The 16,684-nt window shown below is 47.0% G+C and overlaps 1 protein-coding gene across 1 annotated transcript in view; it reads left to right on the top strand.

Annotated features, from left to right (window-relative positions):
• LOC126272393 (urocanate hydratase-like) overlaps positions 1-16,684 on the top strand; it is a 391,889-nt gene that overhangs the window by 271,769 nt on the left and 103,436 nt on the right. The window contains exon 11 of the mRNA XM_049975217.1: positions 15,216-15,394. Coding sequence (XP_049831174.1) covers positions 15,216-15,394 — 179 coding nt within the window. The remainder of the gene's footprint in view (positions 1-15,215; positions 15,395-16,684) is intronic.

The raw sequence follows: 16,684 nt of genomic DNA, 5'->3' as shown, positions 1-16,684 counted from the left end.
ATATATCAACGGGGACAGTTGTAAGCAGGAGATCCCGGGTTCGAGTCATGGTCATGGCACACATTTTCACCCGTTCCCGTTGAAATATATCAACGCCCGTCAGCAGCTGAAGGTATTAATATAATTCTAATTTCGTTCTAGACGGCTGCAGGTCATCAATGGTGTCTGTTCTTTAGGATATGTCCGAAATAACAGTCACCATATCCATATAAGCATATATTATTCATTAGCAGTCCATGATACAGTGGTCAGGGCACCATTCCAAATGCAGCCGTTTCTGTTGTGGCATTTATGGCAGCCTATGCATTGAACGTTAATTCCGTAGTCCAGCTGCTGCTGGTTCCTGAACAGTGGTGAGGAATGACACAGAATGTTGCAAGAAGTCCATTACTTGTTCTCGGATGCAGGTGCAGATGTGAAGGTGTTATGGTGTGCTTGGTGCACAATACGGCAATCCTCCCGTGTGGTGCACAGACCAAAACCTTGATGACTAGTATGGTCACCTAATAACAAAAATAAGGAACACAAATGCGATCGCAATGTGTGTATTGAAATAAGTGAAAAGATTATGATTTACCATCCGGCTGCATACAATTAAAGTGCAGCTACTCGTGGAGGTCCAGTGTGAGTTGTGATTATCGTATGGCAGCGAAACCTGGTAGACATTCTAATGCGGTAAAGCGGAACCGATTTACACTGGAAAAAAATAGTTGCAGTTTTGGCCACCAGGTGTGAATCTGACGCTGTGAAAGCAAGAAAGACATAGAAATTTTTCCATATATAATGAATTACAGTTGGGACAGAAAGAGCCAAAGAAGTAAGAAAGGTATAATGTTCATGTTATTTTTAACCGCCACTTACACAGATTGTTCAATATGACCACCGGAGACGTGAACCAGGTGCTATACAGCGCCAGATTTGCTCCTGGTGGCGAAAATTGCAACTAATTTTGTTCCAGTGTAAATAAGCTCCACGTTAATGCATTAAGTTATCTACCTCGTTTCTCTGCCAAACGATAGTTACAGTCCACATTGGATCTCTGTTGAGTACCTGAACTTTATTTACATCCATCTGGTAACTAAGAGTTTTCTCTGCCTCGTGATGACTGGGTGTTGTGTGATGTCCTTAGCTTAGTTAGGTTTAAGTAGTTCTAGTTCTAGGAGACTGATGGCCAGTGCTCAGAGCCATTTGAACTAAGAGTACACTATACGGTATGTCAGTTTGACGTGTGATCCATACCGCCACCGTAGCGTTCCAGTTTTAGTGGCCAGCGGTATAATTAATCAGTTCCTGGGGGCTGTCGCCGCGGCTAAAGGATGGCGGAACGCTTCTACGGAGAAAGGAGGGCAGTCATTTGTCTCTTCGTCGTGCCGGCGGAGACATAGTTTCCGGTACGGAACGCGCCCTTTGAAGAGCCAGTTTCGCTGCCCTGTGAATGGCCCCTGCGCCTCGACAGAGGACTGCCCCGTTCCTGGCGACCAGTTCAAAGGTTGTGACGGTGGGGGAGGAGAGCAGGGTGCAGGACGGCGACCCTGCACCAGGCGGCAGGCGGCGGCTCGGCCCAGATTTCCCAGGGGCGGACCCTCATTCGCTAATGGCGTCCCCGGCCCCGGCCTCACACAGAATATTAAGCTCGACCGCACTCGCCCCAGTCTGCAGTCTGGCAGGCCCACGCAGGAAGCTGTTGCCCGGCCACACAGCTTACGACGATGACTTCCGATACTCGCTGCGCCCATCTCCAAAACCTCCTCCCCCCCCCCCCTACTCTCTCTCTCTCTCTCTCTCTCTCTCTCTCTCTCTCTCTCTCTCTCTCTCCTCTCGCTGTGTCCGTGTGTGTGTGTGTGTGTGGTGGTGGGGGTGGGGGGGGGGCGGAGGGGGAGAAGCTTGTGTTCGGAGGAGAGAGCTTCGGAGTGGGGCTGTGTGTGTGTGTGTGTGTGTGTGTGTGTGTGTGTGTGTGTGCGCGCGCAGCAAAAGAGAGAGTGAGAGGGAGGCAGGGAGAGAGAGAGAGAGAGTTAGAGAGAGAGAGAGAGAGAGAGAGAGAGAGAGGGGGGGGGGGGGGGGGGGCGCGCTGCGTAAAACGAAACTGGTGTAGAAGAACAGCAGTGAGGCTGAAGCACAACCGAAAAAGACAAAGTCTTGTGCAGATGAAACACAGGCAAGCGGGCAGTCTGTAAGAGGTGGTCGTCAGGGACAGCCTCCCGGCAAAATCTACGTGTCCTTCTATATACACAAAAGTCATGTTTAAAGTTGTTACCAAATATCTCGACCGAGTCACTTCAAATTTTTACACAATATTCTAATAAAGATTTGGACAGACATGGGCTTATACAGAGTGTTAAAAAACTATCCACAGTTTCATCGGATGATACTACGCATAAAAGCAAGTCAAAAATGTCTTATGAGCATTGGTCCTACAAAGCATACGTTCCGACATATGACATACGAACACGTTTTCATAGGAGGTGCACTTGTGAAGTTAAATGGTTCAAATGGCTCTGAGCACTATGGAACTTAACATCTGAGGTCATCAGTCCCCTAGAACTTAGAACTACTTAAACCTAACTAACCTAAGGACATCACACACATCACAGGATTCGAATCTGCGTCCGTAGCTGTTCCAGACTGAAGCGACTAGAACCGCTCGGTCACGGCAGCCGGCCTTGCATGGCAATGCATTACTCATCCTACTGCGGATGACTATAATAAATTAACGTTAATTGCAAAGCACCGCACAGCATATTGCAAGGTAGGAAGGCATCACGAACATATGGTTGAGGATATGAGCATTAGCGCTCCATGTCATACTGGATCAACAGCGTGCTGGAACACTGCCGTGCAGTATTTATGTAAACATTACCTGGCTCATTGGTCTGTACTGGTTGTTCCGCCTACGTTGTGTGATTGTACTGTAGTCTTGTTCCATCTGTTTACAAAATTTTGTACATGGCTCCACGTTCAGAGACCGTGAATAGTTAGAATTAAAAGAACACAGCCCTCGGTCACTAATTTTTAACGAATTAACTGGGTTTCAACACTGGTAGGAGTGTCTTGCTCAGAATTTAAACCAAAGAATGGTCTATAACATGGTCACAGAATTATGACTAAAAACGTATGATACAAATTATTAGTACGGAATTATCGTGAAAGATGAGAGACTGGCAGTACTTATATGTCATTTATAAAATAATAAATATGCCAAAAGGGCATGAGTCACAAAGATATTTTAGATAAAAAACTATGATGGCGAGCCACTAAGGGCTGCTCGTTACTTGCGTTTACAACCTGCACCACGCAAGTAACGAGCAGCCCTTAGTGGCTCGCCATCACATTTTTTTTATCTTAAATATCTTTGTGATTAATGCCTTTTTGGCATATTTATTATTTTATAAATGACATATAAGTACTGCCAGTCTTTCAAGATAATTCCGCACTTATAATAAGTACATGTTATTGCGATGTTCGTGGTGTAGTACGGCATGTTTCCTCTCTCGCGGATACGCTGACACAACCTAGCAATGGGGACCTTTTATTCCAAGAGGCAAATGGCAGACATGAATTACCGCTATGATTTAGCAGATGGAGTTAATGAGTGCCCGTAACCTGTACAATCAACGATTTCCAGCACTCAGGGTACGATCTGTGAAGCTGTTCAGCCGATTGTTCCAGCGTCTCGGGTAAACAGGTCCTGTAGCACACAACAAAGTACTGTAGACAGTTCAGACGCCTGAAATTGAGGGGTGTGTTCTAGGTGCAGTAGACGGCGATCCTGGAACCAGTGTGCGACGAGTAGCAGCAGATGAAGGTGTTAGCCATCCTCTACTCTGGGCGATACTGCATGAGCAATTGTTGTGTTCGTAAAATGCTAAGGCATCCAGGCCCTTAGGGCAGATTGCAGTTCTGCCAATGGTTCGGCCAGCACTACGGTGCAGATCCACAGTTTGCCTCCAAGTTTTTGTTTACTGATCAGGCAAGGTTTACACGAGATGGCATTGTAAAATTACATTATCAGCATGTGTGAGCCGATGAAAATCCTCAAGAGGTTCAAGAAATATGGCATCGGGATCGGTTGTTAATCAATGTATGGGTAGCCATTCTTTTACATGCTATCTCACAGAGATAAACTGCGGCTTGTTACCACTGCTTCATGAACAATGCACTACCTATCTTCCTGGAGGATGTGCCATGTCAGGACAGACTACAGATACGGTTCATGCATGATGGCGCACTAGCACATTTCCTCTGCATTGTGTGTCGGCACCTGACGAGGACATTTGAAAACTGGCGAAATGGCTTGGCAGGTCCCATACCTAGGCCCGCTTGTTCCGCAGACTTGTGATTATGCGGACACACGAAGCAATTGGTCTATGTCACTCCAACGAACGATGTGCAGACAATACACAATAGTGACTTCCGTGAAATCAGGGCGAATTCAAAGCGTTCACGAGTCCTTACACCAAAGAGCACAGGCATGCACTGGCATAAATGGTCAACATGTCGAGCACCTCCTCTGAGCAAGTGGTCAAATGTCAGAATGTATGCTTTGTAGGATCCATTGTTACAAGACATTTTTTTCTTGTTTTGATGCGTACAATCGTCCCCTGAAAATTGGACAGTTTATTTTAACACTCTGTATACAACCAGAAAAAATCACATAATTAATGTAGAGTAATCAATAAGATCAGGCAACGGCCTTGCCGCAGTGGATACACCGGTTTCCGTCAGATCACCAAAGTAAAGCGCTGTCGGGCGTGGCCCGCACTTGGATGGGTCACCATCCGGGCCGTCATGCACTGTTGCCATTTTTCGGGGTGCACTCAGCCTCGTGATGCCAACTGAGGAGCATTTCGCCGGATAGTAGCGGCTCTGGTCACAGAAAACCCTCATAACGACCGGGAGAGCGGTGTGCTGACCACACTCCCCCCCCTACCCGCATCATGATGTTAGGATGACACGGATGTCGGATGGTCCCGATGGGCCACTTGTGGCCTGAAGACGGAGTGGTGCTGTGTAATCAATAAGATCACAGGTTAATCGAAGTGCGAGATAAGACCTTGCAAATGTGAATTGCTGGTACATTAATAGCCGGTCTAACCGTCAGAATATTGAATGCAAGCGTGCGAACGTGCATTCATTGTGTTGAACCGGCGCTGGGTCTCAGTTTGTGGCTTGGAGTTCCATGCCTGTAACACACGGTCGGCCAGTACAACAACAGTTAATGCTGTTTGTGGACGACGCTGAAGTTGTCGTCCGATTATGTCTCATATGTGCACGATTGGAGACAGATTAGGTGGTCTAGCAGGCCAAATCAACTGGTCGACACACTATGGAGCGTGTTGGATTACAACAGCGGTATGTAGACGAGCGTTATCCTGTTGGAAAACACCCCCTGGGATTCTGTTCCTGATAGGCAGAACGTCAAGTCGAATCACCCGACTGACGTACAAATTTCCAGTCAGAGTGCGTGTAATAACCATGAGAGAGCTCCTGTAATCACACGAAATCACACTTCAGACCATAACTCCAGGTGTAGGTCACTGTATCTATCACGCAGACAGGCTCTGTGCAGGCCCTCAACCGGCCTCCTGCAAACACACAGCCATCACTGACACCGAGGCAGAAACAATATTCATCAGAAAACACAACAGACCTCCACGCTGCTCTCCAATGAGCTCCTTCTCAAGTGGAGTTGGTTTGGAGTCAGTGGAATGCAGGCTACAGGTCGTATATCTTAGAGCTGTCCTTGAAGTGGCCGATTTGTAACAGTTCGTTGTGTCACTGTGGTGCCAACTGCTGCTCAAACTGAGGCTTAAGATGCAGTACGAAGCGCCAGAGCCATACGCCGAAGACGATGTTCTTCCCTCTCGATAGTACCATGCGACCGTCCGGAGTCCGGTCTTATGGGGACGTAAATGTTCCTTACTACCGCTCTCAGCGATCTTGTACAGTGGCTGCATTCCTGCCGAGTCCTTCTGAAATATCGCAGAAGGTACATCCAACTTCTTGTAGCCCTAGTACACGACATAGTTAAAAAACAATGAGGTGTTAATAATGGATTCTCTGTCCCCTTGAAAGCGTCCTTGACTAACACCAACTCACCACATCCGGTCTCAAAGGTAACTTACGCTTGTGACCGTTACAGACGTTATTTAAAGCAACCCCGATTTGTATCCTCATAATGGGGCTACTAGCACTACGCTTACGCAAGTGGTGTGAAATTTTGAACAGACATTATCTTTCAGATGAATAAACACGCATACCAACTTCCGTTTACGTCGGACAACTCCTTGTTGGTGTTGTGATTTTTTCCGGTCAGTGTATTTCTTTAATTTACATGGTATATAAAGTTATGTATAATAGGGAAAAGTTGCTAGCAAAAATCTTTAAACATTGTTGATCAACTTACTTCGAGAGGAAACGGACATAGAGAAAGAGAGGTGCGAGACTGACCGAGAGAGTGGGAGACGGAGGGGGAGAGACGTGGGGAGAAGGAGCAAATACACAGAGAGAAGGAGGAGAAGATGAACAGAGAAAAACGGAGGAGGAGGAGGACGAGGAGGACGTGGACACAGAGAGGGAGGAGGCGGAGATTAGGCCATATATCCGATTCCTATACATACCCAGCAATTCCGATGCATTGACGGATTCGCTAGTAGCATATCAACAGAGAACGTCACATCAAACATCGTTCAGCGGCCTAAATTTTCAAGTTATTATTTTATTGAGCTACAAGTTTCAGCGATATATTACGCCATCTTCAGCCCCCCTGAACGAGGTGCAGGAAGATTCTAACCTCGGATGTTTAAAGAGAGTCGCTGTATCTACTGGTACCAGCCTTGAACGCTGGCCCCTGTTTTGAGCGGAACAGAGTTTGGAATCTTCCTACACGTCCGTCAGGGGACCTGAAGATGGCGTGATACATCGCCGAAACCGGTAGCCCAATAAAATGATAATTTGGAAATTAAACGGCTGAAGGGTGTTTGATTTGACATTCTGTACTGAACAGCCGAGGCCCCGCAACCATCTATGAAAAGATGGGCATACAGAGACTGTAAATAGAGAATGTTGGTACTTAATTAAGGACTATTGTTTGAAAACTCAGCCAGTGGCAAATACTTCTAATAAACCTTATTTTACTGCCTTTGCTAGTTGTGTGCCATCATGCCCATCTTCATATGCTTACAGTTGTTTCAGTACAGTACTGGCGATCTGCACCAGCTCGGCATGGGTAGCGTCATGTGTCTACGGCCGAATGACTTGCCTGGCGTAGCGGAAATAAATTATATACTCAAACCTTCAGCGTGTATCAGTCTGCCTATTGGTCTAAACTCTATCAAAACACCAACAGTAGAGCCTGAAATTAGATTGCACGTACAGACAGAACAAAGCGGCAGGGGACTTTAATATATTATTGTGTATGAAAATATCTATTGGATTCGTCAGCAGAATGTCGTCCGTACATGTACTGCACAAGAATATTTCAGCAGTTCGATGATAACTGGGTTCATGGGCTTCTTGAAATTTTTAAATGAAATTATTCCGCTTTAGGCTGTTAAAACATTTTTCGACATGTTGTTATTTTCAAGCATTGTGGGTGGTTGTAACCCACTCAGTAATATAAAGCTGTGATTTGCCGTGTAAGAGCTGTTGCATGTGGTGTTGTGAAATTATTTGCTGTTTCATATGCCATACACATTAGAAAGCTGGTAAAATAATGGTGCAAATAATTAAGTTTAAATTCCATGCAGCAGGCATGGTAACTGCATCACAAAAGCGGCTACTTGAAACTTAAATATTTGTATCATTATTTCACCAGCTTTCTAGCGTATATGGTTATGGAAAAATAGATAAATTCACAGCATCACTTGCAATTACACTTACACAGCATGTCATAGTGTTATACACTCCTGGAAATGGAAAAAAGAACACATTGACACCGGTGTGTCAGACCCACCATACTTGCTCCCGACACTGCGAGAGGGTTGTACAAGCAATGATCACACGCACGGCACAGCGGACACACCAGGAACCGCGGTGTTGGCCGTCGAATGGCGCTAGCTGCGCAGCATTTGTGCACCGCCGCCGTCAGTGTCAGCCAGTTAGCCGTGGCATACGGAGCTCCATCGCAGTCTTTAACACTGGTAGCATGCCGCGACAGCGTGGACGTGAACCGTATGTGCAGTTGACGGACTTTGAGCGAGGGCGTATAGTGGGCATGCGGGAGGCCGGGTGGACGTACCGCCGAATTGCTCAACACGTGGGGCGTGAGGCCTCCACAGTACATCGATGTTGTCGCCAGTGGTCGGCGGAAGGTTCACGTACCCGTCGACCTGGGACCGGACCGCAGCGACGCACGGATGCACGCCAAGACCGTAGGATCCTACGCAGTGCCGTAGGGGACCGCACCGCCACTTCCCAGCAAATTAGGGACACTGTTGCTCCTGGGGTATCGGCGAGGACCATTCGCAACCGTCTCCATAAAGCTGGGCTACGGTCCCGCACACCGTTAGGCCGTCTTCCGCTCACGCCCCAACATCGTGCAGCCCGCCTCCAGTGGTGTCGCGACAGGCGTGAATGGAAGGACGAATGGATACGTGTCGTCTTCAGCGATGAGAGTCGCTTCTGCCTTGGTGCCAATGATGGTCGTATGCGTATTTGGCGCCGTGCAGGTGAGCGCCACAATCAGGACTGCATACGACCGAGGCACACAGGGCCAACACCCGGCATCATGGTGTGGGGAGCGATCTCCTACACTGGCCGTACACCTCTGGTGATCGTCGAGGGGACACTGAATAGTGCACGGTACATCCAAACCGTCATCGAACCCATCGTTCTACCATTCCTAGTCCGGGAAGGGAACTTGCTGTTCCAACAGGACAATGCACGTCCGCATGTATCCCGTGCCACCCAACGTGCTCTAAAAGGTGTAAGTCAACTACCCTGGCTAGCAAGATCTCCGGATCTGTCCCCCATTGAGCATGTTTGAGACTGGATGAAGCGTCGTCTCACGCGGTCTACATGTCCAGCACGAACGCTGGTCCAACTGAGGCGCCAGGTGGAAATGGCATGGCAAGCCGTTCCACAGGACTACATCCAGCATCTCTACGATCGTCTCCATGGGTGAATAGCAGCCTGCATTGCTGCGAAAGGTGGATATACACTGTACTAGTGCCGACATTGTGCATGCTCTTTTGCCTGTGTCTATGTGCCTGTGGTTCTGTCAGTGTGATCATGTAATGTATCTGACCCCAGGAATGTGTCAATAAAGTTTCCCCTTCCTGGGACAATGAATTCACGGCGTTCTTATTTCAATTTCCAGGAGTGTATTTTTGAGTGTATTACAACAGCGCACAATGCTTGAAAATGACCACGTGTCGAAACTGCAATCGCTGTAACAATGTTTGAATCAAATCTTTCCGTTTAGGTTCGAGTTATTCTTCGCACATGTGTGTGTGTGGGGGGGGGGGGGGGGTGTTGTTGTTGATGTTCTTCTTCTTCTTCTTCTTCTTAGCAGAAGTTAGTTGAAGTAGTGTGTAAGCATAGGAACCGATAACCTCAGCACTTTGGTCCCATAGGATTCACACACATTTTAACATTTTTGAGAAATTAGTCGCATTTCCAAACGACAGTAATGCTAACTCTAATTATGAATGGAAAAAACACAAGGCACTGATGTAATATTGTAGAATATTTACTATTTTACAAACCAGTTTTCGGTTGTTGCGCCATTGTCAGGTACGAGGATAAGTATTTATCTCTGTTCACGATGGCCTAACCGCTGAAACCCTGTTCGTAAAATAATAAAAGTTTGAGACTATAACACAAGTGTTGCGTGTTTTTTCATTCGTAATGTATAAAATATTCAACCCACAGCCGACGGAACAATCAATTAATGCTAACTAGCGTTCTTGTGTAAGTTTAATCAACATTGCAGATATTCATAGCAGCAACTTTACTCATCAATAATATACTCGCCTCAACTATTTAACGACCTGGAAAAAGCGTTCAACAATGTAAAATGGTGCAAGGTATTCGAAATTCTGAGAAAAATAGGGGTAATCTACAGGGAGAGACGGGTCGTATAGAACATGCACAACAGTCAAGAGGAAATAATAAGAGTCGACGACCAGGAACGAAGTGCTCCTATTAAAAAGGGTGTAAGACAGGGATGTAGTCTTTCGCCCCTACTGTTCTATCTGTACATCAAAGAAACAATGATGGAAATAAAAGAAGGGTTCAGGAGTGGAATTAAAATTCAAGGTGAAAGGATATCAATGATAAAATTCGCTGATGACATTGCTATCTTGAGTGAAAGTGAGGAACAATTACATGATCTGCTGAACGGAGTGAACAGACTAATGAGTACAGTGTGTGGATTGAGAGTAAATCAAAGTAAGACTACGGTAACGGGAAGTAGTAGAAATGATAACAGCGAGAAACTTAGTATCAGGATCGATGATCACGAAGTAGATGAAGTTAAGGAATTCTGCTACCTAGGCAGTAAATTAACGAGTGACGGACGGAGCAAGGAGAACATCAAAAGCAGACTAGCAATAGCAAAAATGGCAATCCTGGCCAAGAGAAGTCTACTAATATCAAATATCGGCCTTAATTTGAGGAAGAAATTTGTGAGAACGTACGTCTCGAGTACAGTATTGTATGGTAGTGAAACATGGACTGTGGGAAAACCGGAACAGATGACAATCGAAGCATTTGAGATGTGGTGCTACAGACGAATGTTCAAAATTAGGTAGACTGATAAGGTATGGAATGAGGAGGTTCTGTGCAGTATCGGAGAGGAAAGGAATATGTGGAAAACACTGATAAGGAGAAGAGACAGGTTGATAGGACATTTGTTAAGACATGAGGAAATGACTTACATTGTACCAGAGGGAGCTGTAGAGGGCAAAAACTGTAGAGGAAGACAGAGATTGGAATACGTCAAGCAAATAATTGAGGACGTATGTTGCAAGTGCTACTTTGAGATTAAGAGGTTAGCACAAGAATGGAATTCGTGGCGGGCCGCATCAAACCACTCAGAAGACTTATGACCCCAAAAAAATGTTCGAAAAAGATGGCTGCTGAGACCAACACCTAAATCAGCACGTATTCAATGAGTCATACAACACTGAATTTGGTGAATAGCTGTGAGTGTGTAGTGTGGTCCGACGAGTCATGTTTTAGATCGAGAGGACTGATGGTGCAATGAGGCATTTAAACGGCAGTGTGTCGAGGGTGTAGTTCAGGCCGGAAGTAGCTCTGTGATCAATTGAAACTTTGTGGTTCCAGAGACCGTTTTAGAGTTTAGATATCTATAATTTATACATGCAGACCGATGCAACGAATGAAAAATTGTACCGAGGCTGTGATTCGAAGCCGGCCGTTGTGGCCGACCGGTTCTAGGCGCTTCAGTCCGGAACCGCGCTGCTGGTACGGTCGCAGGTTCGAATCCTGCCTCGGGGCCGGCCGCAGTGGCCATGCGGTTCTAGGCGCTACAGTCTGGAACCGCATGACCGCTACGTCGCAAGTTCGAATCCTGCCTCGGGCATGTATGTGTGTGATGTCCTTAGGTTAGTTAGGTTTAAGTAGTTCTAAGTTCTAGGGGGCTGATGACCTCAGAAGTTAAGTCCCATAGTGCTCAGAGCCATTTGAACCATTTTTTGCTCCCAATTGAACTTGGGCGTCACACTTTGTGTAACCTTGAACGTACCAGGACGTTTGAACTCGATGGACCTGTGTAGGCTACAAAGTTCTAGGGGACTGATGAGCAAAGAAGCTAAGTCCCATAGTGCTCAGAGCTATCTTTTGAATCTGCCTCGGGCATGGATGTGTGTGATGTCCTTAGTTTAGTTAGGTTTAAGTAGTTCTAAGTCTAGGGGACTGATGACCTCAGATGTTAAGTCCCATAGTGCTTAGAGCCATTTGAACCATTTTTTTGTGATTCGGACCCGGGTCTTCCTGTCGCTAGGCAGATGCACTAACCACTACACCACGCTGGCAGAGCGGCTTTGCACGCGTGCGCCGACTACCCTAGCACGTCTTCGCCCTCAGTCCAAATTCCCATTCACGCCTCCCGCACTTCCATCATTCTTACGACTGGATTATGTCCCATAAATGTTTGATGGGATTCAAGTGGAGCCATCTGGGTGGCCACATCATCCGCTGGAATTATTCTGAATAAATGGTTCAAATGGATCTAAGCACTATGGCCATCTGAGGTCATCAGTCCCCTAGACTTAGAACTACGTAAACCTAACTAATCTAAGGACATCCATGCCCGAGGCAGGATTCGAACCTGCGACCACAGCAGCAGCGTGGCTCCGGGCTGAAACGCCCAGAACCGTTCGGTCACAGCGGCCTGCCAACCGCGAACAGCTGTGCCCCGGTAACATGGTGCGTTCTTATCGTTAAAAAAATCCAACGTTTTTTTGGCAACATGAAGTCCACGAATGACCGCAAATGGTCACCAGGTAGCTGAACATAACCATTTCGAGTCAATGATCGTCTCAGTTTGACCGGAGGACCCAGTCCAGTCCACGTAAACACTGCCCACACCACTACGAAACTCTCATCAACTTGTATAGTTCCTTGCTGACAACATGCATCCGTGGCATCTTCGGGCCAGCGCCACTGCTCTTACCAACTGAAGCCAGACTCATCTGACACGTTTCATGATTTTGGAGATTTTCTCCTAATTTTTTCCTACAGAATTAGACGTGTAAAATAAAAAAAATCTACCAGGCAAAGGTTTGACAGTAGTCTAGGGTCCAACTGCTACGGTCAAGAGCCCAGGAGAGGCTCTGCAGTCGGTATCGTGCTGTTAGCAAAGGCACTCGCGTCTTTCGTCTGCTGCCATAGCCCAAATTTCTCCGCACTGTCCTAACAGATAAGTTCGTCGTACGTCCGACATTGATTTTTGAGATTACTTCACGTAGTGTTGTTTGTCTGTCAACACTGATAACTCTAAGCAAACGCCGCTGCTCTCGGTCATTAAGAAAAGTCCGTCGGCCGCTGCATTGTCCATGGTCAGAGGTACTGCCTGAAATTTGGTATTCTTGGCACACTCTTGACACTGTGCATCTCGGAATTTGAATTCTCTAAAGGTTACAGAAATTGAATGTCCCATGCGGCTAGCTCCAACTACTATTTCACGTTAAAAGTGTGTTAATTCCCGTCGTGCGGGCATAACCACGTCGGGAACCTTTTCACATGATTCGCTTCGCCAATGCTTTGCCCTTTCAGATCTTGTGTACGTGTTACTACCGCCGCCTGTATATGTGCGTATCAGTATCCCATGACGCGTCACCTAGGTGTATGAACCAAGAGCTCTGGTGTCGTGCATCCAACGAACTAACACAGAAAAATGAAACATTGTTTCGATTTCGGCTGGACCTTCTGGAACAAAGAAAACAAAAGTTTGAAATGTTAAACCAAATAACATTTTCAATAATAACGACTGGAATTGTGGCAGACTCGGACACCAATATTCAACGGATGAAAGAGAAAAAAATGGAAGGAAATGGGTGCAATGCTTTCCTGCCTCTGCCCATAACGTGAACTCTACCAAAGCGTATCTGCATTGGGACTTATTTACGTATGCGATCTACGCAGTTTGACCAATTAGTAAGACGATATTCTTTTGCACAGGAATAAATAGTCTTTTTAAATGTGCTTTAAAATTAATGTTATGCAGTTCTTCTTCTTTAATTAATATTATATTTGAACTTGAACAATTTACTTGGTATAGGACCCGTTGGAAATGAAGTTATTTTTATCAAGGTTGTTTTGTTATAAATGTGCAATTTTTGCTAACCTTCTCGGATCAACATCTTCTTTTTGATTGTGTACAAAAAATTCATCGTATTTAAAACTTATGTTAATGTACAAGCAACTTAAAAATACGTATCATCAAATCAGCTACCTTTATCATCATGTTAGGTTATATTCTCTACTTTACGAAAACGAATTCTAATGCTATGAAAATGCTACTATTGTAACGTACACATACAAATTTGAATCGCATAAACGTTTGCGCAGGACTGTATGGCCAATCAGTTAATTATTTATACAATTACTGGCAGTATCGTTGCATAAGGTACTTTTACCCTACTTCACATTTCCCTCCTAGCCGCAACACGGCGTCCCGCTTCCTCGGTAGTTACGAGAGCCAATGTGAGAGCCCGTTGCCTTAAACTTGCTGCTTGCCATAGCTACCTAGCACAGCAATTCGCCTGTCTTAATACGCCAGCAGGAGTATTCGGTCCATGACCAATGATATTATGATAACCTAGACACTTCGGCGGCATTGCGGCAAATGGTCCACGTGACACATATGGCATCCACTCAACGAGCTCGCCGTGGCGTGTACAAATACTGGCCACTTAGCCAGGCTGTGGCACTGAATCGGCAAGTCATCGAGTCGGCGTCCGCTGTAGTGTGGACTTCTGCTGAGCCCGACACCTCTCAACCACAGACCTGACAGCACCGCATGCTTAGTGATCCAGCCGTAACAACGAATGGACGAGCGTCGAACTGAGCTCCACCAGACCAGCGGCAGTACACTTCGAGACAGTCCGCTAGCCTGCCCCATCTGTGGCCTAGCCAGGACTATCTAAAAATGGTTCAAATGGCTCTAAGCACTATGGGACTGAACATCTGAGGTCATCGGTTCCCTAGACTTAGAACTACGTAAACCTAATTAAGCTAAGGACATCACACACACCCACGCGCGAGGCAGGATTCGAACCTGCGACAGTAGCAGCCGCGTGGTTCTGGACTGAAGCGCCTAGATCCACTCGGCCACAGCGGCCGGCCCCAGGACTATCCACCTCGCCAGCAGCTGACCCGCACAGCGCGGCCTCTCAGGAATGCTACCCTCACAAAGTCGCCGAGCTGGGCACAGTGACTGCTGGCTACGTCTGATCCACACATCACACACAGTAGACAGCGAGTTTGATGCCCACCGCAAAAATGACATAGGTATGAGACTTCTGTAATAAACTATTGGGAAATACTTGAAGTATTCAACTGCTTTCAAGCTGCCCAGCTTTCTCCACCAGAGAACGCCGGCGTACCTATACCTCCATGTCCTCAGTTCGCATGGCCAGACTGCACGTACCCTCTGAAAAAATTAAGCCTTCTGAACATAGCTTTCGTTCCCAGTTCCATCGTCTCTTCCTCCTGAGATTCAAACACAACCGCTCCGCCTTGTTGTGCAGACGAGAGCGTGGGCTACTCGACGCGGGCCCAGTACGAGTCCAACCTGGAGTGGCTGCGGCGCGCGGAGGAGCACCGGCTGGTGGTGGGGTCGCAGGCGCGCATCCTGTACGCCGACCGCGAGGCCCGCCGCCGCATCGCCGCCGCCCTCAACGACGCCGTCCGCAGCGGCGCCGTCAAGGTGGGTGAAGCTGCAAGCTGCTGGCAACCACTCCGGCCCCGCCAGGCTGGCGCTCTGAATCATCTGGAGACCGGAGTTTGTGGCAGTGTGGCAGGAGGTCAAGCTACATTCACATCCATTCTTTTCAAACCACTGTGAAGTGCATGGCAGAGGGTACTTCCATTGTACCACTTGTTAGGGCTTACTCGTAAACTATATACATATAATCTTCGTTGATCCATTATGGACCGTGGGACAATGGCTGGCATGTATTTCTTGATGCAATAATTTACCAACAGCCGTATGTATAGTAGAGATTTATTTTATGAACTCCTTAGGTGCTACCAGTTTCGGCATTACATTGATGCCATCTTCAGGCCCCACATGTCATAGTCCGTGTATAGCGATTTTACCACTCTGACGTGTGGGGGCCTGAAGATGGGATCAGTGTAATGCCGAAACTGGTAGCACCTAAGAAGTTCATAAAATAAATCTCTACAATACATACGGCTGTTGCAGGGGAGGGCTGTCAGCGGCACAATCCGACGCTCTCAGCCGAGTGACATGAGCTTAAAATAAGAATAAAATGGTACATACATAAGGCGATTAAGGGGAACTTAAAACAGAAGAATGAGAGAAAATGGAGGTAAAAAATACAGACTAACACGGAGATGTTCATGGAGGACAGTTAAAAAAAAGTCACCAGAAAGTTAAAAAACTCAGAAGACACTGAATGGACATGCACACGTTAAAAGTCGGCCACAGTAGTAAAAACACTCCAGAACAACACACTTAAAACCCACTTGGAGCACACACAACGAAGAATAAAACTGCCAGGCGGGACATGCCGTGGGAAAGGGCAGAGGGGAAGGAAAAGGAGGGGAGAGCAAGAGGCAGCAGGGGAAGTGGCAGTATGAAGAGAGGAGGGGCATCAGTGGGCACACGAAGAGGCAGGAGACACATGGGGTGGGAGAGGAAGAGGGAAGACAGGGCAGGAGGGAGCGCAGAGACACTGAAAGGAGGCACAAGAGATGGAGGGGGAGTAGGAGGGGGAAGCCACTCAGGAGGAGGGAGGGGGAGGAGAGGGAGCCCAGAGGAGGAGGCAGGAAGAGGAAGGGTAGATGTCAGGGCGAAGCTCATCATCTGGGATGGGTAGATGGTGGAAGTTGTGTTGGGAAAGGAGATGGAGGGTGTGGAGATGGAGAGAGGGTGGGACACAACGGTAAAGGCGCGGCAACTGGTTGGGGGTGGAGAGGAAGGGAGACATCACGGGGTGAGGGAGATCAATTCGGCGGACAATATATAGTGTGC

Source organism: Schistocerca gregaria, chromosome 5 (genome assembly GCF_023897955.1).
Source record: "Schistocerca gregaria isolate iqSchGreg1 chromosome 5, iqSchGreg1.2, whole genome shotgun sequence".
Lineage (NCBI taxonomy): Eukaryota > Metazoa > Arthropoda > Insecta > Orthoptera > Acrididae > Schistocerca > Schistocerca gregaria.
This window is presented reverse-complemented; position numbering and strand designations above follow the sequence as displayed.